This window comes from Paramisgurnus dabryanus, chromosome 15 (genome assembly GCF_030506205.2).
Source record: "Paramisgurnus dabryanus chromosome 15, PD_genome_1.1, whole genome shotgun sequence".
Classification (NCBI taxonomy): domain Eukaryota; kingdom Metazoa; phylum Chordata; class Actinopteri; order Cypriniformes; family Cobitidae; genus Paramisgurnus; species Paramisgurnus dabryanus.
Window position 1 is genome coordinate 20,407,284 of NC_133351.1, and position 23,191 is coordinate 20,430,474.

Below are 23,191 nucleotides of genomic sequence, written 5' to 3' on the forward strand. Positions count from 1 at the left end.
TCAGGAAAAACAGAAGCATATAGGGAATAGATCCAATTAAAAAACTACAACTGTCTCTGTCAATAAAATGTCAGAGGACCAATACAAATGGAAATATACATTGCTAAACAAGTGTTGTGAGTGATTCCAGGGCTTGTAAAATACCAAGAAATGTAAAATTGTTGGTACTGTATGTGAGATTGGTTGGTTGGCCAACCAATATCACATTCAGTACCAACAATTTTATATTTCTTTGTCTAGAAGCAACACATAGAAAAGATAAGTTTAAAGGCATCTGATTTGATCCAGAAACATTTTTAGTTATGCTGGTTAAAAGTCTCCTCACATCCTGATAGCAATCAGTATGTTAAGTTGTTTAAATGTATTTATAGAAATTTATGTCATTTGTGAAAAAATGTTCAACCAATCATAGATCTCGGTCCGAACGGATGTTGCCTTTTTTTGTCCCTCATCCGTAAGTGTAATTTGAATGCCACTGCGCAGCCTGTTCACGCAGTCACCACACGTCATCGGCACGTTCATGTGCGCTCACCTCCCAGCTTTAAACAGAGGGAGAATGGCAAACTTTCCTGCTGAATTGACAATCTGCACAGGAGAAACAAAATGAAAAAGACTTTTAAAACAACAACAGCAAAAACTGCCTGGATCGGCAAGGGGTAAAAACCCAAATTAACATCGGTAACTTTACTGCTTTACCACGAGATGCAAACAGCTGCAGGAGGCAAAGGGTCTGAAAGGGTCATTGCACTGTGTATTATGGTAAAGTAGGTACGTTACGTGATATGATTGTATTGAGATGGATTCAGATGTTCTACTTAGATGAAACATTGTGTTGCTTATGAAATTTGTGTTCGATTACGGATAAGCGTAACGATAATTCTGATGTAAAACAGTTGTTTATGTTGGTTATTTTGCTAATGTTATTCACTTTGTACTGCAAAATTTTCTGAATGAGACGTGAGATGTGAACGTCTGATCTGTGCGTGTTCATGTGTTTTGAAAGAGGCGTGACTTTGGATGGCCATTTAAATGAAGGATGGGATCATGATTTCATTGCTAGTTGGCTACGTTATCATTTTCCAAAATTAGATACCCTACTTTTAAAGGGATAGTTCGGCCAAAAATGATATTAAACCCATGATTTACTCACCCCCAAGCTGTCCGAGTTGCATATGTCCATCGTTTTTCAGACAAACACATTTTCGGGTATTTTAGATTTTTTTTTTTTGATCTTTCAGTTGATTAAATGTAATGTTACGGGGTCCACCCATAGTCCACGACCTTCAAGTCCAAAAAAAGTGCGTCCATTCTTCATAAATTAAATCCAAACGGCTCGGTGATGATAAAGAAAGGTCTTCTGAGGGTAATCCGTGCGGTGTTGTTAGATATCCATATTTAAAACTTTATTTTGGGTTAAAGGGGTCAAGTTTTATAGTTTTTTATTTGTGACAGCATTTTACTATGACCCACAAATGAACCCTGTCAACCAGTCGCTCTCCCACTCTGGTCTTAGTCAATTATTTTTATATCTATTCATGAACGTGTCGACTTTTTATATCTGATTAGCCTATTCACTTTTCATTATGCTTATTGAATAAAACGAAAGGGGGCACAAAGTGCAGGGCTATCAAATATCAGTTTCCCTATTTCGTGCCCCATGTCATGCTGTGACTCTTTTTCCTATTATTTTCTTTATAAATTATGTATCCATCTTATTCTTCTAGAAATTGACAGAATATGAATGAACTCCTGTAGTCTGTTTTGTAGTCACAGTCTGCTCTGTGTAGAGGCGCTGTTGGACAGTTAAAGCGGCTGAAAGGGATCAGCCCATCATCACACCGTGCGCAGTCAGTCAGCAGAAGGTGGAAGTGTCCGACGCGCTGATGCTGATACTGAAGGTGGACTCTCGGGTTTTGCTGCAGCAGCTTCCGACCTTAGCCTATAACCCATTCACGAAGTTAAGTGATTTTGAATCCAAGAGTTCAATATATAATGTAAGGTTGTTTTATTTTCCCAAGCTTTTTCGACGCACGCAATGGACATTACGGGCTGAAGAACCGGCAAACATTAAGATATCGATTGTTTGATTGATGCGTCTTTCTGCAAAGTGCTGGGTGGACGCCAGGCTCTGCTGAAAACAGATAAAGTTTCGTTAAATAAAGTCATATTTATCGTACAGGATGGTGGATGCAGCTGAATGTTGTGTAAAGGTGATGTGCCGATTCAGGCCACTTAACGAATCGGAAATCAACAGAGGTGACAAATACATACCGAAATTCAAAGGAGAGGACACCGTCGTTATTTCGGTAAGATTCGTCTCATGATACTCTGATATTTACTTATACTGTTGGACAGAAAGTTTGTAAAGCATTTCATTAGGATCTCAGTTTTTTTGCTTAGTAAGTTATATGAGATGTATTAGTAGGCTACATTTATTAATCATTTAATATTGCAGTTCTTATAATATCATTGGAAGATCCTTAGACTATGGTCTGGATTTAGAGATAACTGCCTCTGATGCTGAAAGTTGCCAATATCTGAATTGAAACATATCTTGTTTCAGTTTTAATACCGAACCAGTCTATTGAAAGGAATTTATAAGCATTTTTATTAAGAGACGCACATGACGTTAAAATGCTCTCTTTTGTCTTTTTTTTTTTTTTGACAACAAGTTGACTACCTGAAATTTTTGTTTGTAAAATTATAAATAAATGTTATATTTTTTTAGTTGGCCCTCAAAAATTCTGAGACAATACACGAAAATAACAAATAGTCATCTACTGAAGTTTATTGAAGATAGGCTATTTGTATTGTAAAATTGTCATAATGTCACCATTACCATTATACAAGCTCGAGACCTCGTTGAAAAATAAACAAAAGGACCAACATAATCAGTATAATAGAAAGGAAAATAATTTATTATTATTCCCTAAATAATTAAAATCTGCCCTGTGTCCTTTGTTTACTGTAAGGTTCCTAAATAACATTATGGTCACCATTGTTCCAGTTTATTTATTCGAATCTCTAACGCTAAGTTATTTTCATTTCATATAATTTCATTTATGACTGTAATTCAGTTTCACACCGGAAAACATCTTGGTAAATTAGCTTGTTGCATTCTACCATTTTGTATCTGAGCTCTTGCATACTAATACAGATAGGCTAGATATTGAATAAATTTTTAAATGGCTGAATGGTATGTAATTGCATGAAAACTATATTTTTTATGTATAGATGACGGTCAAGAAATGCTGATTTAAACTAGAGCCATGCTCTAATATGTGAAAAAATCTAATAGAAGTGTGCATGTCAGCAGTGTGCAATGCTTTCACTTTTAAGAATGGAGCTTTTTTCTTAATTCACAATATACTGTACACTGCTAAGCCTGATAGCTTTTAATTTGTTATTTGAATGACTGTCTATGTGGGTGTGGGTCTTGCTTTTAAGCTGAATAGTCTACACAGTAAGACACGGTTTTTATGTTTTACAGTAAACCTCTAGAAATCCCCTGTGCGAACACAATAGCCCATATTGTATGACCTATTGAAATGGTAATCGTCTTTACTGTGCCAAATCAGCACACAAAATCAAGTGTAGCACGTATTAGATGACTTCTTTTAATGTAAATTCTCATTAATAGTACCCTACGGTTTAAGCTTAGCCTGATGGGCCTAATGCCAGACATTTAGCTAGAGGATACAAGTTCAAAAACAATGGAGTTCTCGGTAATATATGTACATTTTTATTGCTAACTTTTAATATCTGAATCTCATTAGTGATCTTTTTTGTGATGTGTCACAGTACTAATCTTAGCTTTATCCCTTGAGAATTTTAACAGTCAATAAAATGTAATGTATGTATGGGGGGAAGGGTTTTCACACCTCCACCCCCAGCAGCACTGATGGATTGACAATGAAGAGGTCTTTCTATAAATCTAGCTTCTGTCAAATCTGTCTTAAACAGATAAAACATATTTGCGTTAATACAAAAAAACACATTCTAAATAGAAAAGTTAACATATGAAAATAAAAAGTGGTCTGTTATATAAAGTAAATATCAACAGGCAATCCTAAATTTTCAGCATTGTAAAATATAATTTACAGCTGAATTAATGCAAGATGAAAAAATCCAAAAATGTGTCATTTAATCATAATAGTTAAAGTTAGTACTTGTGTTAAATGCAGATTTACAGTATAATGATTTATTTTGTTATCATAAATAGCCAATTTGGGATAACAATTATTTTTCTTTTTTCCATAACTAAATCTTCAGAGAAAACCTAAATTTCTTCTTTAAAGGAATGTAAAATGATGTAGATCATATATAATACAGCAATATAACTGCTGTACAAAGTTGTGTACAAACCATTTTAATTATCTTTCATTTGCTAAATATTTGAAGGGAGATTTATATGGCATTTGTGGCTATTAGAAAATGTGTTTGCTAATCATTGCCTGTCGATATCAGGCTAGATTTAATATTTTGTTTTTTGGGGGGTTGTCTGGTCACAAGTGTTCAATGCAGGTGCTAATGTCCTAATATATGTGCAAGGCCACAGAGGGTCCCAGGGCTCCTCCATATAATTTATGTTGCCGTAGTGACAGAGGTGCCGGTTCAGGGGCCACACATGGCAGGGATGTTTTATTGGAATATTTATGCAAGTCCACAGAGGATTGTGAGCACTGTTGTTTGATGCACGCCTATAGTCACAACCATGCTGCTTATATGAACTTGTAGTGTTCTGTATATCTTATTAGTGAATGTATGTATAAAGGCTGAAGCATTGAAAGTCCTTAGGTAATAATATGCATTGGTGTTTGACTATCCTGTTCATTTTCCTGACCATGTGTGCTTCTGGAGAATTTCAACTCCGTAATTGGGTGACAAGAATGAATTCATTTTGGTATATAAGGATTTATTTGACTCATCACAGAATAGATTGCACTGACGACTGACGAGACAGTGATGAAAAGAAATGATGATCGTTTTCATTTCTTCCAGTCATTTCACTCTGCTCCACTATTGGCCAAGAGACAGGTGCTGCCTAACAGCCAATCAGTGCACGGTTTTCCGGCTGATATGTAGTTTCCGTGGTGACGGTGTGGGTTTGAGCAACAGCTCTCATTTTTGTCTCACCAGGGATTCTTGACCCCTACCTGCTGAATCAAATGCACCGTAAGGAAATTGTGTCGGTCTGTGAATCCATCAGTACAGCAACAAAATAAAAAACATCCAGACATAAGTCTGATCAGGATTAGAGATGCTGGTGTAATAGATGTTGGTAATTGGTATAAAACAGAATGGGATCTTTATGGATCTAGATCTGTGGTATCATGTTGCTCTATAGAAAACACAGATATAAATACATGGATGGCGCATTGAGCTGCTGTGGATGCATGAACAGATCCAGTTGCATGAATGTCCAGTGTATATAATAGTACAGTATATGAGATCCATCCTATATAGTTCATGCTTCAGATAATGCTGCGTGTTGCTGGATTTTGACCTTCCTTAATATGTTAGTGCTTTCCAATAGCATTAATAACCATTGCTAATACTACATAATTATTTATATAAAGTAACATACGACTGAATCTCATTTTCCTTTTGGCTGCTTAATCAGTTTACATTCTGGAAAAATCTTTTTCCCATAGTCCTGCTTTTGTTTGCATAATAACAAACTTTTTTGAGTCCTCATTGATTATGGATTTTAGCAGCAAGTTCAAAAGGGAAGCAAAACAAAAGAGATTTGTTGGAGCTCAATAACATTGACTGGCAAATGGGGGTGGGGGGTGTTCATCACAAGGTCCTTCTTATTTTCTCTTTAACAATGTATACTGAAGTCCTCTGGGGAACTTCATATCCATTAAAGAGAGTCTGTGCAGTGTCAGCGGATAAAAAGGGAGGTGGGTCTGTTCAAGAGTGACCTCTCAATGCAATTAGAGAATACTTCATGAATTCGTATTTTATATATAATGAAATTAAACTTAATTAGTTTTAGTCTATATTGGGGTCTGTTTACATTACTGTTGTGTCTTGGTGTAACCTTAATCCCCAGTTTTATAAACTATTGTTGTGTCTGTTCTACTTTATTTGTCTAGCCAAATGTCTATAGTCCTTACTGTTCTGTCATGCTTGTAAAATATGCAATGGGATTTTAGAGCTCTCTTCTCAGTTGGGGAATCTGCTGTTTTTATTAAATCCTCCATATAATGTGTTCTTATAAAACACTGGTGTGAAGGTTCTGGCCAAATGTGTGTTGACACGTCTATTATGTTTCAGCTGAACAAAGGAAAATATGAATGGGCTGGTATACTTCACTGACGCAGTAATGTTCATGTGGGGTTTTAAATCTTAAAAATGTCAGCAAATGAGCTGCACTTTACTTTTATTTTTTGTTTTACTTGTGTTCCATCTGATCTTGCTTTTCATTTCAGGGCAAGCCATACATCTTCGACCGAGTTCTTCCACCAAACACAACGCAGGAACAAGTATATGACAACTGTGCAAAACAAATTGTTAAAGGTTGTATATTCATTACTCACATATATACAGAATTAATGGAAAAGACAAACCAAATGTTTGAGACGACTTCTGGAAGTTACCATAACACCTGTATGTAATACGTATCTTGCATTTTAGATGTACTGGACGGCTATAACGGGACGGTCTTTGCATATGGCCAAACTTCATCAGGAAAAACTCACACTATGGAGGTAAAGAAGAAATGATAAGAACTGTTAGATAAAGTTTCATAGCTCAGTAACCTTTCAACGCAAGGGTCTTATGGGAAAGGAAAATGTCACTGCGCACAAAATACTGTAGATATCGCACATGAAATGACTAAAATGCCACACTGCTGCAATGGCTGCAAAATGCCAGTTGACTGCAGACGTTGCCCTGGAAACAACCGGTGCTTTCAGCATGTGAAGTGATGTGAATACAAAGTAAAATAATTAAGGCAGACAGATGTTGTCTCTGGCACTTAATTTAAAAAAATATTTATGTATAATATAGTCCTCCTGTTTACATTTGTACATTTGTGATGAAAACTACATCCCTCATTCATTTATTCATTAATTTCCTTTATTTATCAGTTGAAACAAAGATGTTGTTTTTTCAAAGATTGAATTACACTGTACACAGATTAATTAATTTACAGCGTACAGTTCTCACACGCAGACCTACCTGTAAAATAGCATCTTATCAAAATTTGCTTTGACAGTGTCACTCACATTCATATTAATGTCTGTCATACACACACAGGGAAAGCTGCACAACTCCCAGCAGATGGGCATCATCCCTCGTATTGCCCAGGACATCTTTGACCACATCTACTCTATGGATGAAAACTTGGAATTCCATATCAAGGTATTGTGGATATATTCCAACATTATTCCAATATTTCCAAACATTAAATCTGTAATGTTTTAATGCTATAAAAATGTTATATTGTTATATTGCTACAATATGCTTTTAGCAAATAGGATGAAACATTAATCTTTTGTCTAAAATATAATTGGATAGCAATCGTATCACTTATTTCCTGGTATAAAGAGTGTTACATTATGTAACATGATATATCAATGCATTGGTGGAAATTGAGAGGTTGTTTGTGATCATTACTTGGTAAAGCACATTTTTAATCAATATGTTATTGTGGGCTTACACACACCTCCGGATTTTTAAAACCCTGTATACATTGTATGCGTATGTCATGCATGCGTGTACAGGTATATGTAGTATGTAGGGTACGAGAGGTATTGCAATTTGTCACAATATGCTTGTGTCAAACGTCAGTGCATGTGTATGAGTCAAATGAACAATGCAATACAAGGCTGCGCATTCAACTCTACGCATGCATGCACTCGCATATATAAAAACAGATTGTACCCAGGGCTTTAAGGCCGAAGTATGGTCCATTTTTTTACGCTAAACTGTCCTAACTAAAGGTACAAAGCTGTCATTGGGGCAGTACCCTTTAAAAAAGGTCCTAATATGTACCATTTAGGTACAAATATGTATCTTTGAACTGCCAATATTTACCTCTGAAGTACTAATATGCACTCTTTGGGTACAAAGGTGAACCTTTTTGAAAGGGTACTGTCCCAGTGACAACTTTTGTACCTTTATTTCTAAGAGTGTGACATGAGGTAAAAATGTGTACGCGAACATACAAGCATGGTCGAATGCACAGCCTTGCAAAGTATCGTTTATTTAATGTGTACATGTACACAGACATTTGACACATATGCATTGCGACAAAATGCAATGCATCTCCTAGGCTACACACTACATTTTTCTGTATGCGCAAGCGAGATCTACATGTACAGTGTACACAGGGTTTTAAAAATTTGGTGGTGCGCGTACTCGATGACAAAAATTGCGCTATACGCACCATTCGGGTACGTATACAAATGTTTTTATGTGCACACAGCCTTTAGACAACATGCTCATTTTTTGTTTTGTTTTTCTTACCACAGGTCTCTTATTTTGAAATCTATATGGACAAAATCAGAGATTTACTTGATGGTGAGATTAAAAATAAACACATGGTTCCTCAATATCTTCTGATGCTATTTTGAATCTCTTTTATACTGAATTGATTGCTTTGTATCTGTAAAGTTTCCAAAACCAACCTTGCTGTACATGAGGATAAGAACCGAGTGCCCTTTGTCAAGGTAAGACTCATGCCCAGCGTAAAATGTATAGATTTACAAAATCCTTGTTGTTTTATTTATTTGTGTGTTTCTGTGCCAGGGCTGCACAGAGCGCTTTGTTTCCAATCCAGACGATGTCATGGATGTGATTGATGAGGGAAAAGCCAATCGTCATGTGGCTGTCACAAGTGAGTGACCTTCTTACCCCATTTTTGTCATATGAAACATTAATCCCTGAATTAAACATAATCAGTGTATTGCACTATAATTCATAGTCCTCCAATGGTAATATTTGTTTTTCCACAGATATGAATGAACACAGCTCCCGCAGTCACAGTATTTTCCTCATTAATATTAAGCAGGAAAATGTGGAGACAGAGAAGAAACTGTGTGGGAAGCTCTACCTAGTGGATCTGGCAGGAAGTGAAAAGGTTTTTTATTAGTTTGTTTTTTGTCTTTGTATTTGCTTGGCAGTGCTACATAGTCATGATCAGGTCTTAAACAGGTCCTGACACCTTCAAATAAAGATGAAAAGAAAATGTGTCAATGCATACAGCATAAAACTCTCTTTCTCTTTGGGACTTTCTCTTACAGGTCAGTAAAACTGGAGCAGAAGGATCGGTATTGGATGAGGCTAAAAATATCAATAAGTCTCTTTCTGCTCTGGGGAACGTCATCTCGGCTCTGGCTGAGGGAACTGTAAGTGCTCTGTCTAACGTGTTCTTCTTCATCCTGTCTTTTCACTGACATGAATCTTATCTGGGGTACACACAAACCGGGCCATATATGTATCTCTTACATTACAAAACAAAGGCTTTATCATTTATTAACGGCTAGCCTCATTATCTTTGTCATTACAGAAAACTCACGTACCATACAGAGACAGTAAAATGACCAGGATCCTCCAGGACTCTTTGGGTGGGAACTGCAGAACAACCATTGTCATCTGCTGCTCTCCCTCCATATTTAATGAGGCTGAGACCAAATCCACTCTCATGTTTGGCCAGAGGTGAAATATATCATATCATATATATTTGTGTGCGTGTGTGTGTGTGTACCTGGTAATTATCACGTTGTGGGGACCAATTGTCCCCACAAAGATAGGAATACCAGTGTTTTTGTGACCTTGTGGGGACATTTTGAGGTCCCCATGAGGAAACAAGCTTATAAATCAAACAAAATTATGTTTCTTGAAAATCTAAGGTAGCAGAAAGTTTTATGTGATGGTTGGGGTTAGGGAATGGGGTAGGTAAGGGGAATAGAATATACAGTTTGTATGGTATAAAATTCATTACGTCTATGGAATGTCCCCACAAAACATGGAAACCAGAATGTGTGTGTGTGTGTGTGTGTGTGTGCGTGCGTGCGTGCGTGCGTGTGTGTGTGTTATAATTGCACTAGTTTTAAAACTTATTTTTAACACAGAGCCAAAACAATCAAAAACACTGTTTCTGTGAACATGGAACTGACAGCAGAGGAATGGAAAAAGAAATATGAAAAGGAGAAAGAGAAGACCAGGAATCTTAAAGTCATCATCCAGCGGCTAGAAAATGAGCTCAAACGATGGAGAAAAGGTAAACAGAAAAGCGAGAAAACACATAAAAACAAAAACAAGCTTAAACATTAGATACAACATCAGCTTGCCTCTCTTTCCTGTTTATTATAGTTTTCAAACAAATTGGCAATTTTGGGGTGGTATTGAATTAGGTTACAGTAATGATTCGGATTGTTGTTTTGTGGTATGATGAGGTCAAGTTTGCAATGAGGCGGTTTTTTGAGGGAATTGTCTTAAAAAAAGCTTTGTTTTGAGATTTGAGACTTGAAATATGGACGATGAAACGGTTTCTAAGAAACAGAGCCAGTTATTTCTGCTGTTCTGCTTCACTGTTTATTACTTACTAAGGCCACAGCTAAATTGTGTTTTTAAGTACAATAATGTATCTATAATATAAGCTTTATATATTATCTACACATTTGCCAAATATCAATAGTAGGGGAGAGCGGGGCACAACCTAACGCTTTTTGGTTTTGGCTCAATCATTCAAAAAATATTAGAGTTTGATTTAATTATATTGTTACACAAGCAACACACACATCTCTGCTACAAATCAACATTTGAAGTTTGTTTCTAGTTCTTACCATTCTTGGACAATTACACCAAACGTGACAGAAGTGCAAAAATTACAACTTACCCCATAGATGGTTAATTGTAACAGGCAGGGCGTTAGTTGTAACACTTACTAAAAATTAAGTTTTATTAAGGACTATTTTGTTTATATACTTGAAGTGGATATTGTTTATTTATCTGTCTATAATAGACAGGTATCCACATTGTATTCATTCATCCAGCCCTATTCTAACAATAGTTCAATTATAAATGGATACAAATGTCTAAATATGTGAGAAAAAGCAGCACACATTTTTTATATGTGACCCAGTCTGTAATAACCATACTACAGATTCTGAGATTCTGAGATAATGAGCATCAAAGTCTGCAGCCATTCATTTCATTTTGATTTCAATCTTTGAAGTGACCTTGTTCAATCAATATTAAAGATATGAACAAAAATAAATTTGATATACGATTTTTGATAAGACAGGCACATTTATTTTGTTGGCAGCCAGCAATCATTTGTGTGTATGAATAAAACAATGTCAAGAATTACTCTTACGTTAACAGTTTGCATATTGTAAGTGCAGAGGGGTTAGTTGTAACACAGTGTTACAATTAACCCCGCTGGGTCAAAATATTTTCAAGCCCACCAAAAAAGTTGCTAAAAGCTGCAGACATATTTCAAAACGATGCTATGTTTTAGTCAACAAGACACTGATTAATATGACATAGCACAAAAACTGTAAACTATGTAGTACTGAATTGTAGAGTTAGATGGCAAGTTTTTCACAATTTCACGCACTTGTGCCACCGCGCATGTCCCCGGCCCTAACACAATCGCGAGCATCCGTTCTGGTTGTAGCGAATACTAGCGATATTTAAAAGTTGAGAGAGACGGCAGCTTTCTCCCAAGTGGGCGTGGTTTCAGCGTAGACAGTGGACATGCCCACACCGCTTGAGAGCAGAGAATGCTGCCTATTTTTCCATGACTTATTTTCTTGGCGTTTTTTCCATCATTCAAATTTGGTTGAGTGGTTAATAACACATTTTTCTCAACACATTTAATATCTGACTTTACAGAGACTTTAAGATTAAAGCTATCTTAACATTTCCAGAGAATCATTGAGGCTTTGGCTCTGTGTAGCTGTTGTGTTTGATATTTCCACACACTCTCATCTCAGGACTGCTGTTTCACATATCCTTTTGTAAATAAAAAAGTTGTCTGTCTTCATCCCCTTCAAATTAAAATATACACTGTACTCATTCATAAAATGCATCATAGATTCATCATGCAGTTAGTGAAAAATAACCTCATAATATAAAATATTTCACCACTTTATCTTTAGGTGAAGCTGTACCAGTAAATGAGCAACTCAACAGCAAAGAAGCGAAGAATTCTGAATCCACACCAATAATTGATACTTCAGCCCCACCCCCTGAGCCTCTTTCTGATTCAGAGAAAACCCAGTATGAGGAATTGATCAATGACCTGTATCAGCAGCTAGATGACAAGGTGATAAATGCCTCACACATGGTTTTAGAAATATCAAAGTGTTTCAGGAGTAAAGTGCACCTCACTTAATTCTTTCTCTTGCTCTGCAGGATGATGAGATCAACCAACACAGTCAGCTGGCAGAAAACATCAAGCAGCAGATGGTAGATCAGGATGAGGTGAGTCCAATTATAGACCACAGCGTTCATATCCGCTACATCTTTTCCCATATTGCTTTGCTTTTAACTTTGAGAAACAGAGAAAGCTTGTTTGAAAATGCATTACATGAAAGTAAAATATCAGCCTTAATCGTAAACAAAGGCTGTGTCCAAAAACTTAGGCAGCTGACTTGTTGCCTCGCAGCCACGAGGCAATGATTTCGGAGGCATGAAGGCAGGTAAAAGAAACGCTTTCGGACACACTTCAAAGGCAGCGTGTTTGAAATATAAACAGAGAGCACCTTTGTCATAACTAATTACATATTTGAAAACTACAATACTAATTTCTCTATAGAAATGCAATTAAAAGGTGTAAAAAGTAAAAATATAAATTTATTTGCACTAAATTTGTGCTCCAGCCGCTTTCTTGGCCGCCATTTTATTTTTTCGAACTCAACCAGGCTCAAAGTCAGGAAGTAAACCTAAGATTGGATTTGAACATGCCTTGATGCCTTCCTGCCTTGGAATGCTGCCGCAGAAGGCAGCAATTTAGAGTTTTCGGACACAGCCCTAAATAGAACAGCTTCACTTATGTACATATACAGTACAACCATCTACTTTAAAGGTCCCGTTCTTCCTTTGTTTTTGAAGCTTTTTGATTGTGTTTACAGTGCGCAGTATAACGTGTTCATGTTTCACGTGTATGTAAACGTATTTTCACACAATTTACTTATCTGTAATGCATGTTCTGTCCTAAAAACGGGCTGATGTCTTCCTTGTTCTATGAAGTGCCTCCTTCAGATATACCTAATGAGTTCTGATTGTGTAGTTTGTTTAGTGTGTTCTGATTCGACAGCAGCTTAGCCTGAGCCGTTTGAGCTTAGCTGGCGACTGACGTATTCCTGTGGGCGGAGTTTAGTCAAAAACTCTTATATTGACGTCATTCAATCGGGAAGTGGAGGGCTGTCATCCAAACCGGCCATTTGCTGTAGTCTTTGAAAGAAGAGTTCTGTTAAAGAAAAGATATCGCCTGGCAGTGAACTTTGAGCTTTATCATTTTCAGATATTATTTATGCTCTAACAGCAACATTACACACTAACTAAAGTTTGAAAAATGGGACCAGGGGGACCTTTAAAACATTAAAGTTGCAATGTGGGTTTTTTAGCGGCATCTAATGGTGAGATTGCAAATTGCAAACAATAGCTCAGTGCAGAGCTCACCCCTCAATTTTGAAATGCATGGAGACACTACAGTACCTGCCATTGGACAAACATGTCGTTGTCTGAGACAAAGTTAGGATGACAAGCTCTCTGTACAACAGTTGAACTGTAGAAACATGACAGCGACTTCCATGTAAGCAGACCTGTGGTGTATGTAGATAAAAACAGCTCATTCTAAGGTAATTAAAACAATACAGTTCATTATTTAAGATCTTTATATATATATATATATATATATATAAAATTCTAGCTAAAGCTGTGTGCTTATATAGACTGGTAGAATTTGTTTTGTGAAGGATCATGATTATAAAAACTAATTTAAATTTACATATATAAATTATTGAGATGTTTAATGATGGGAAATTATATATGATTGGAAATTACATAAAAATGTAAATGCCGAACTCCCACCTTAAATATTTCCCAAAAATTCTCAGCAGAACAAAGCCCTTAACTTGTACACAGTTCTCTCCTCTTAAAACACTTGGACAGTGGGACCTTTAAAATATCTGCTTTATTCTTATTGCTGTTCATCTTTTTCTTTATGAAACACATAATAACATTTAGTTTTATTGTAATATTATTTGGAAGCAAAAAGAAGGTTTTCCAAGTATTACTAAAGCTAACCATTTGACTGATTGACATAAATGTCTGATCCCACCCCACGTGCACACAGCTGCTGGCCTCCTCACGCCGTGACTATGAGAAGATCCAGGAAGAGCTGAACCGCTTGCAGCGTGCGAATGAGGCGGCTAAAGAGGAGGTGAAGGAGGTGCTTCAGGCCTTAGAGGAGCTAGCTGTAAACTATGACCAGAAGAGCCATGAGGTGGAGGATAAAGTCAAGACAAACCAACAGCTCTCTGAGGAGCTTCTACAGAAGAGTGTATGTAGAATGAGGAACGTGTCAATATCAGGCTCATAACTGGATCATTTTGTGAAGGATTCAAAGCCTGTTAAACAAATAATGTTTTAATGTGCATTGTGTCATCCCACTGTAAGCTAAATACATATAGTACTGTGCAAAAGTCTTACCATCAGATATTTGTCAGTAATTGTTATACTGTATAAAAGCTTTGTGCTTCAGGTTTGTGTAGTTATTTTGGGCTGTTGCATTATCATACAGACATGTCTGGCTGGTGTGGAGAGAGATTTGGCTGCCCTACAGGAAGTCAGTGGACATCACAAAAAACGATCAGCAGAGATCCTGAGTTTATTGCTCCGAGACCTCAATGAGATTGGCAGCGTTATTGCTTTGAATGACCACAAGGTATAATAACACATCTCATACACACAAACCAACACAACTTACAGCCTTGCCTGAACAACAGCATATCTTTAACTAGAGCTTTGACACCATATTAAGAGGGATGCATCCCCTTCCCAATAATTAAAAATAATGGTTGACCAGTATAGCCAGTTTGCCTAAATTTGTTGTTATTAAAATAAAATGTATTCATAATAAAATGTCTGAATTACTGTCATAATAATGATCTCTCTTCATCCAGATGGCAGAGGTTAATGGAGGACTAGAGGAGGAGTTTACCATGGCACGGCTCTTCATCAGTAAAATGAAGTCGGAGGTGAAGTCTTTGGTAAACCGTAGTAAACAGCTGGAGAGCGCACAGTCCGACACACTGCGCAAAATGCAGGTCAATGAGAAGGAGCTTGCGTCCTGCCAGCTGCTGATCTCTCAGGTACCCCAGATTAATTGAACAGCTCCCCCTTGTGGTGGTCTGGATTAGATTTTTTCCAGTTTTTTCTAGTAACATGCTTACAAACTCAGTATAAACTATAGGTAAAGCAAACAGAATTTACTATATTATTTCACTGAATAACTAATAAAGGTATGTTTATAAAACCAAATTGACAACAAGCAAAAAAGCACCCAACTTGGAGTGTTTAATCCATCAAAATCCCCAACCTTAAAACAAAGTTAGGCTGTAAACTTTAAGTCAGAATCAGACATTGTTATGTGCCTGTTATTTTTTTTCACTGTGATTTTGGTTTGTATGCACTTCAGCATCAGGCGAAGATCAAATCTCTCACAGACTACATGCAGAATATGGAGCAGAAGAAGAGACAGCTGGAGGAAAGCCATGATTCGGTGGTGGAGGAACTGGCTAAACTCCAAGCCAAGGGTATGAGGAACGCACAAATTTTGTGCACACTTAAAGATGAAGCTCCAAGAAAGGTTCTTCGCAGTGATAATCTCAAATTTTGTGTGATTTTTCTGGTTGGTCCATACAGAGACAATGCATGAGGTGTCTGTTCTGGATAAGGAGAAGGAACACATGACGAGGATGCAGGATGCTGAGGAGATGAAGGTGATCAGAGCAATAGCTTTTGCACATTTCTCCCCCCAAAATAAATGTTTCGCTTTGTATATGATATTGGGCAAATATTGATGCTTAGAGAAAAATATGATTGAATGTAAACATCATTTTCCTTTCATTTATATGTATAAATGTGCATCTGTGTTTAGAAAACGCTGGAGCAGCAGATGGAAAGCCACAGAGAGGCTCATCAAAAGCAACTCTCTCGTCTTAGAGATGAGCTTGAGGAGAAACGGAGGAGCTTGGATGAACTGAAAGAGTAAAATCTTGTGGTTTTACATAAATATACAAACATTTAATAAATAGTTTGAGCAAAAATGACTTATTTCCCACCATTTCCATGTTAGTGTGAATCAGGCACTTCAGCTAGAACAGAAGCAGCTCATCTGTGACTATAAGAAGCTCAAGCAGGAGGAACAGAAGAAAGACGAGAGACTACAAAAGCTTATGTGAGTATAAAATAAAGTCTTATTATCACTAATTTATGGCAGCAGGATTATCAATAGACTCTGTGCAGTTTTCATGCCACAGTAGCTAAATGCATCTTTGCTCAAGTGTTTGTTTGTCATTATTAGTCTGTTGAATGAGAAGAAAGATCAAGCCAAGGAGGACCTCAAGGGTCTAGAGGACACTGTGGTAGGTAACATTTCCAGAGTTCATCTGATTAATGTATCAATTAAATGCCACATTCAGGCATCATAGGAATGGGTATTATATTTAAAACTATGTATTTCTATCACCTGTTAGACCAAAGAGCTTGAGACTCTACTTAATCTGCGCAAGCTGTTCATCCAAGACATCAACGATCGCATGGGGCGAGTGAGTATTCAAACGCATTTGTTTTTGAATTTGCTGTCACCAAAAGTCAAAAGTTTGATCTGGATTATTTTCTGACTAATAGCTGCCAGTAACTTAAGCTGTAAATAGTAACTATTGCAGCAATAAGGTAACACACATACACTGTGTAATGAAATTGCTATTGTTTTGTGTAACTTTTTTTGCAATGTAGAGTGTGGAAATGGACACAGATGAATCAGGTGGGAGTCTGGCACAAAAGCAAAAAATCATATTCCTGGAGAACAACCTGGAGCAGCTCACTAAAGTCCACAAACAGGTTTTTAGCACATTAAAATGTTATGAAGCGCTAATGCATTAGCTATGCTGTGTCATTGGGCTCTATATACAATAATGTAGTAATAGGCTAAAGGCTCATAATCTAATTTTGAGATTAGGAGCATCAAAGTTTCATTGATTTCCCATTGACATGGTCTTACTCGGTCAGTATTAAAGATATCAAGGTTATGTTCTCATATAATGGTAGGATGCTTTTAAATAATAAGTAAATCACAAGAAAATGACTTTAGATGGGTTTTCACAGACTGCATCACATAAACTCTTTGTTTATCTATAGCTGGTACGTGATAATGCAGACCTGAGGTGCGAGCTGCCTAAACTGGAGAAACGTCTGCGTGCAACAGCTGAGCGTGTGAAGATTTTGGAGTCTGCTTTGAGAGAAGCCAAAGAAAGTGCCATGAGAGACCGTAAGCGCTACCAGCAGGAGGTGGACCGCATCAAGGAGGTCATCCAGGCCAAGAACCAGGCCAGGAGGAACCACATCGCACAGATCGGTCAGAAATTGCACAACTTTCTATTAAAAACATCATAACATAATTTGGGTGTATGTATGTGGGGAGGGTTAGTTTGCAGATCAATGCGTATTTTTGTCTTTTTAACCTAAGACCTGGTGTCCCATTTTTTTTGTTTGCATCATAATACTTAATTCTGTGTAACTGGAACCTGTTGTTCACAAATGTGGACAATTACACTGCTTCACGTTCAAAGAAAAATATTTGGTTTTTATATTTATTGGTTCTTCCTAACCCCAAATAGCTGGAAGAATTCTGGAAAAAAAAGACAAACCAAAGCTCGGGTCTTAGGATTTTAAGGTTACCATGCAACAAATATACTTATTCCATTTTCCTGAGAAGTTATTGTTCCCCTCTTTAGCTTTTCTCCATCATTTTGTCTGTAAATGCTAGCTGAAATTTTTTTGAAAGTTGCACTGTAGCCAGTAGGGAGCGCCACATACTCATAAACGTCAATAATGCATTGCCTGCAGTTAGTTGATGAACAAAAACTTTTATTTGTGTATATGTTATCATAATAAAATGTATTTTTAAAGGCAGTATTTTTTTTTTGTAGCTAAGCCTATTCGTGCTGGTCATCATCATCACCCTGTGGCTTCAGCCTCACCGGGTCACTCTATCCGAGGAGGCGGCGTCCAGAGCCCACGGCGACACCACCAGCACCAACAGCCTCAACAGCATCAGCAGTACCATCACAGGACCAAGTAAAACAGAGCATGTAAGTTTATTGTATAGCACTTTGTACTGAGGAATACATTGAGTTGTTTTCCTGCTGCCCATTTTTTATTTCACTGGGCAGTGAAATGTCTCAGCTACAGACTAATGTTGTTACACTTTGCTCTGGACATTTCATGTTTTCATGCAGCCTCTAAAAAACTAAAAAGTGATGTGTTTAAATTTACCAGAGGAAAACAAAAACGTAGAAAACAAATGCTACACTTTCTGAAGTCAATGACCCTGATGTTGAGGTGAATGATGTCATGCCGAAATCCTACCATTAGGTTTCACCAGCATGTGAAACCACAAGTGCCTTTAGCTGGAGAGTTGTGCTATAGCATTAGTTACAGTGCCAACTGTTTGACAAAGATGGAGCAACACTTTTATAATAGCTACAAAAGATCTGAGCCGGCGAATGGCTGGAATCCTTGGGAAAGTCAGTGAACGATGGATAGTTTCTAGTGCCATTTGGCATTCAATGAAATAATGTCAGAGTTTATTGATGTATTTCTGGTTAGGTCACCATTGTTTACCTACTCATGCAAATTTCAGTCATATTCTGTCCAGTGTGTTAAAAGCTGTTTTGCCATTAATAATGATGAATAATTACCAATGTTCAGGGTGGTGGAATTTTGTGCTATACTGTTTTGTTCTGACAGTTTGCTACCTTCCAACAGGGGACAAAACATTACACGGTCCAATCTCTACAGCATTTGGAGATTCTTTCCCTTACAACCATGTGTGGCAACAAGTAGGCGTCTTTTTCCACTGCAGTCCTTTCTATTCAAAGAAGAAAAGAGAACTGTTACCATCCTAAATTGGGACTAAGTTAACCTCCTGTCCTTACCATGAGCCCCACACAGTTATCCCGATTCTGATTCGGATCCTTCATTTAATTAATCTGGCCTGGATGAAGATCTGAGTTCTGTGGACTCATCATTGGATAAAAATGCATAAAATGGGATATTGTCTTAGACAGAAGTATTGTTATGAATTTTTTTTTCTCTCTGAGCTGCTGAATTCAAAAAAGGTTTTAGTGTTGATATCACATACTGACTACAGGAATTCAGTGTAATCAGTTATTATATAAACCTCCAGTAGGAACATTAGGGCCTTTCTGCGGTACTTCTATTGGCACCTGGTATTTTGCCGTAGCCAAAAAGAACATACAGTGACAATAATGTGTTTTAATGATTTATAAGCTTTTAATGAGTAATTATATTGTCACTGGATTTTCTTTTAGATATTTTTTATTTTTGTGCATTAAGCATTTGAATTAATTTATGTATATCTATTTTTTTTCAAATGTTTTTCTCTCTTTTGTATTTTTTTATTTAAATGTAAGTTAAGCTTCTCACCAGGGCATTGTGTTTACATGTTTTTTATACAGATATGGGTGCTGAAATTGTTTTTTACTGTAATTTATACTTTTGTCTACTCTGGATCAAACATCAGCAGTAAAATATCAGTAGGCCTAGTAATGCATCGATGATAAAATCATGTTACATAAAGTTGACTCTCTGAAATGGCATGAGATGCAATCATTTAAGCTTTACATGCAGTATAAACAGATCAAATAAATCAGAGATAGGCCTATTGTAACCAATGTTTCCGAGATGTTTTACTGCTGATTCTGTTTTTTTAATGTTTATGTGTTGAATTTAATGGTGCACGTCTTTATGTACTTTTGTATAATTATTTATTATTTGAGCATTTTTTATGTTGATATTGTAGTATATTGTAAATTATAAACAATTCTCTAAACCTCTACAGGTAGAGATATCACAGACATCAGGAAAACATCCCATAGTAATTTACAAACTTTTGATAATACAACCAAAATGGTTGTCAAAACCCTGATGGTTGTCTGGTATTGTCACAGATAAGCTACAGTACTGTATGAGTGTTCAGTGTTATTTCTTATCAGTTCTAACAATGTGACATCAGTACATGAAAATGTTACTGTGGTAAAAAATATACTGTAAAGACTGGCTAAATACATTATAAGCGCTTTATATTACAAATTGTCTTGCGATGTCCAAAATACATCCAATGGTAATTGTTTTAATGGATTAGTCTATTTTCTTTAAAAAAATCCAAATAATTTACTCACCATGTCATCGAAAATGTTGATGTCTTTCTTTGTTTAGTCGAGAAGAAACTATGTTTTTTGAGGAAAACCATCCAGGATTTTTCTAATTTTAATGGACTTTAATGGACCCCAATACTTAACAGTTTTAATGCAGTTTAAAATTGCTGTTTCAACGCAGGTTCAAAGGACTCTAAACGATCCCAAACAAGGCATAAGGGTCTTATCTAGCGAAACGATGTCATTTTTGGCAAGAAAAATAAAAATATGCACTTTTAATCCACAATTTCTCATCTTCCTCCGGATGTGTGACGAGCCAACGCGCCCTCACGTAATTGCGTAATGACGTTGAAAGGTCACGTGTTACATATATAAAACACACATTTGCGGACCATTTTAAACAATAAACTGACACAAAGACATTAATTAGTATCATTCCACATACAACAACGTCGGAACGATCCTCTTTCTCCACACTTGTAAACACTGGAGCGTAGTTTCGGTACATCTGTGACCTCTTGACATATTATGTGAGATTGCGAATGACAGGACCGGAGGAAGAAGTTGTGGATTAAAAGTGCATTTTTTTTCTTGCCAAAAATGAGTCCTTTGAAACTCAGTTGAAACTGCACTTTTAAACTGCATTACAACTGTTAAGTATTGGGGTCCATTAAAGTCCATTATAATGAGAAAAATCCTGAAATGTTTTTAAAAAAAAAACATAATTCTTCTCGACTGATTAAAGAAAGACATCAACATTTTGGATGACATGGTGGTGAGTAATTATCTGGATTTTTTTAAGAAAATGGCTTAATCCTTTAATAAGCACACAAATCAACTGACAAAAAAACACACATAGACCGAAAATCCATCTTAAACCTCCCATTAAACTTCACCAGTCAAATAAACTTTCCAAATCACTTTCGTTTATTCTCTTTGTAAGATCTTCTAGTATAAAGTGCACATGCTTAGTAACCTTGTGTCTGATACAGTCTCTTGTACTGTTTTCTTTGTGCAACTCTATGGTGGAGTTAGTGTACTACACACACAGACCTCTGTCATGTGTTTGTCCTCAGGTTGTTGCTCATCAGTGTTTCAGATTTGTGCTTTACAATTTACCTCAGAAGACATCTAAAAATGAGATATTAGACAATATGAAATGAAAGTTATTTAGCTGGTTTGTACGTAAGGGAAGTTTAAAAAAAGAGTATTTGCAATGCTTACTCCAGGATATTTTGTGAGGACACGTTCTGGATTACAGGGTTTCAGCCGCACACTCATTTCAGATGTTCATGTGAAAGGAAATAAAAGTTTACAAGGTGTATACTGCATTGCTCCTATTTGTCTTTATTTTCTGTGTACTGTACAGTATTTCCTCTTAATCTTGCTCTTCATTGTATTTAAATATGTTTATAAGATGCATCGAACACACATTGATCTTTTGTGACAGGCATTTTACGAGTTCGCATTAACATGTAATTGATATGGAATGAGATAAAGCATATTTGGCGTGCTGTCCAAGGAGAGGGCTCCGAGCTCGGAATTTTAGCCCGAACCCAGAGTACTCCCCTCTCTTTACCTGTGATAAATTAATCTAGATGAGAGTGAGGTGATGAGGTGGAGGAGGGATGCTGCAAAAAATCTGTCACGGGACAGAGGTGAGGGACTGCCATTTATAGGCACCTCTTTGCACTGATTGGTTGGATCATATGACCATGCTCCTCCCGAACTTAGTTAAATAAACTTCATGTAATATCACTCTAAATGGCTGGGTTATTTTTGACCCATAATGGGTAAATATTGGACAGAACACATCCTGGGTTAAAAATAACCCAGTGTTGGGTTGTTGTTGTTATGCAACCATGGATTATAATTACCCAACAATTGGGTAAAGACAACCCAATCTGTCCAATATTTACCCATTATGGGTCAAAAATAACCCAGCCATTTTTAGAGTAGTGATATGGGGTATGTTGTCACAGTTGTGTCCTACTACTGATTATTGACACTGGACTTTAATAGAAGGTTTAATGAGCAATTGTGTATTGCATAACATCTGTATTTAAAATTGTGTAATTAGTTGATGCATTTATGAGGTTGCAGAAATAGAAAAGGTTGCTACAAGAATATTGAATACTTGCTATGGTCGACTCATAATACTGAATTAAACCGTTGATATGTTAAACCATTATTAAACCATTTGTGGATGAAATGTGAAAAATAACAAGTGAACATACTGTACAATATAAAACAAATAACCGCTTTGTTATTTAAATGAACAAAATTCATTTATAAAATACATTTCCCTCAGTAAAACAGGCATTTATATATTTTATTTTGATTAAGTGATGCTATTGTCATTACTAGCCTATTATTACTCGGGATATTCTCCTGCAGATAAAGTGAAAAAATATTTTGTGTTTGAGCATTGTTTTAGCATTGCATTGTTCTGCCTGACTTTTTAAGACATGAGCAAGGGACGCTGTTCTCACAACATTTGGTGTTTGGCATATAATAATGCCCAGAGGTCATACAGCTGTTGTGCAGTGGTTGTGCTATTCACATGTTTTCTAAACTATGCAGTCATAACAGCACGATTGCAAGTGTAATATTGTTTATATACAACAGTTTTACAGATGATGGAACTATGTATAGGAAAACGAAGTGGTGAACCAAATACCTTATTTGTAAAACCGCTTGCAGCACAGATTGACAATCTCTGACAATTGAGTCTTTGCAATGATATATGAACACTGTGAACC

General features: G+C 36.6%; 1 protein-coding gene across 1 annotated transcript; it reads left to right on the forward strand.

Moving 5' to 3' along the window:
* The first annotated feature begins 1,837 nt into the window (after window positions 1-1,837).
* kif5c (kinesin family member 5C) lies at window positions 1,838-21,019 on the forward strand. The gene is made up of 26 exons (XM_065251496.2): window positions 1,838-2,306; window positions 6,438-6,525; window positions 6,643-6,716; window positions 7,267-7,371; window positions 8,484-8,532; window positions 8,626-8,681; window positions 8,761-8,848; window positions 8,967-9,091; window positions 9,255-9,359; window positions 9,521-9,669; window positions 10,086-10,234; window positions 12,120-12,286; window positions 12,376-12,444; window positions 14,321-14,527; window positions 14,768-14,911; window positions 15,150-15,338; window positions 15,665-15,782; window positions 15,892-15,968; window positions 16,127-16,236; window positions 16,325-16,426; window positions 16,553-16,613; window positions 16,725-16,796; window positions 16,987-17,091; window positions 17,389-17,605; window positions 18,180-18,341; window positions 19,018-21,019. Exons 1-25 carry the CDS (start codon window positions 2,181-2,183, stop codon window positions 18,329-18,331), a joined length of 2,904 nt encoding a protein of 967 aa, XP_065107568.1. The 5' UTR covers window positions 1,838-2,180; the 3' UTR covers window positions 18,332-18,341; window positions 19,018-21,019.
* Window positions 21,020-23,191: the final 2,172 nt, after the last annotated feature.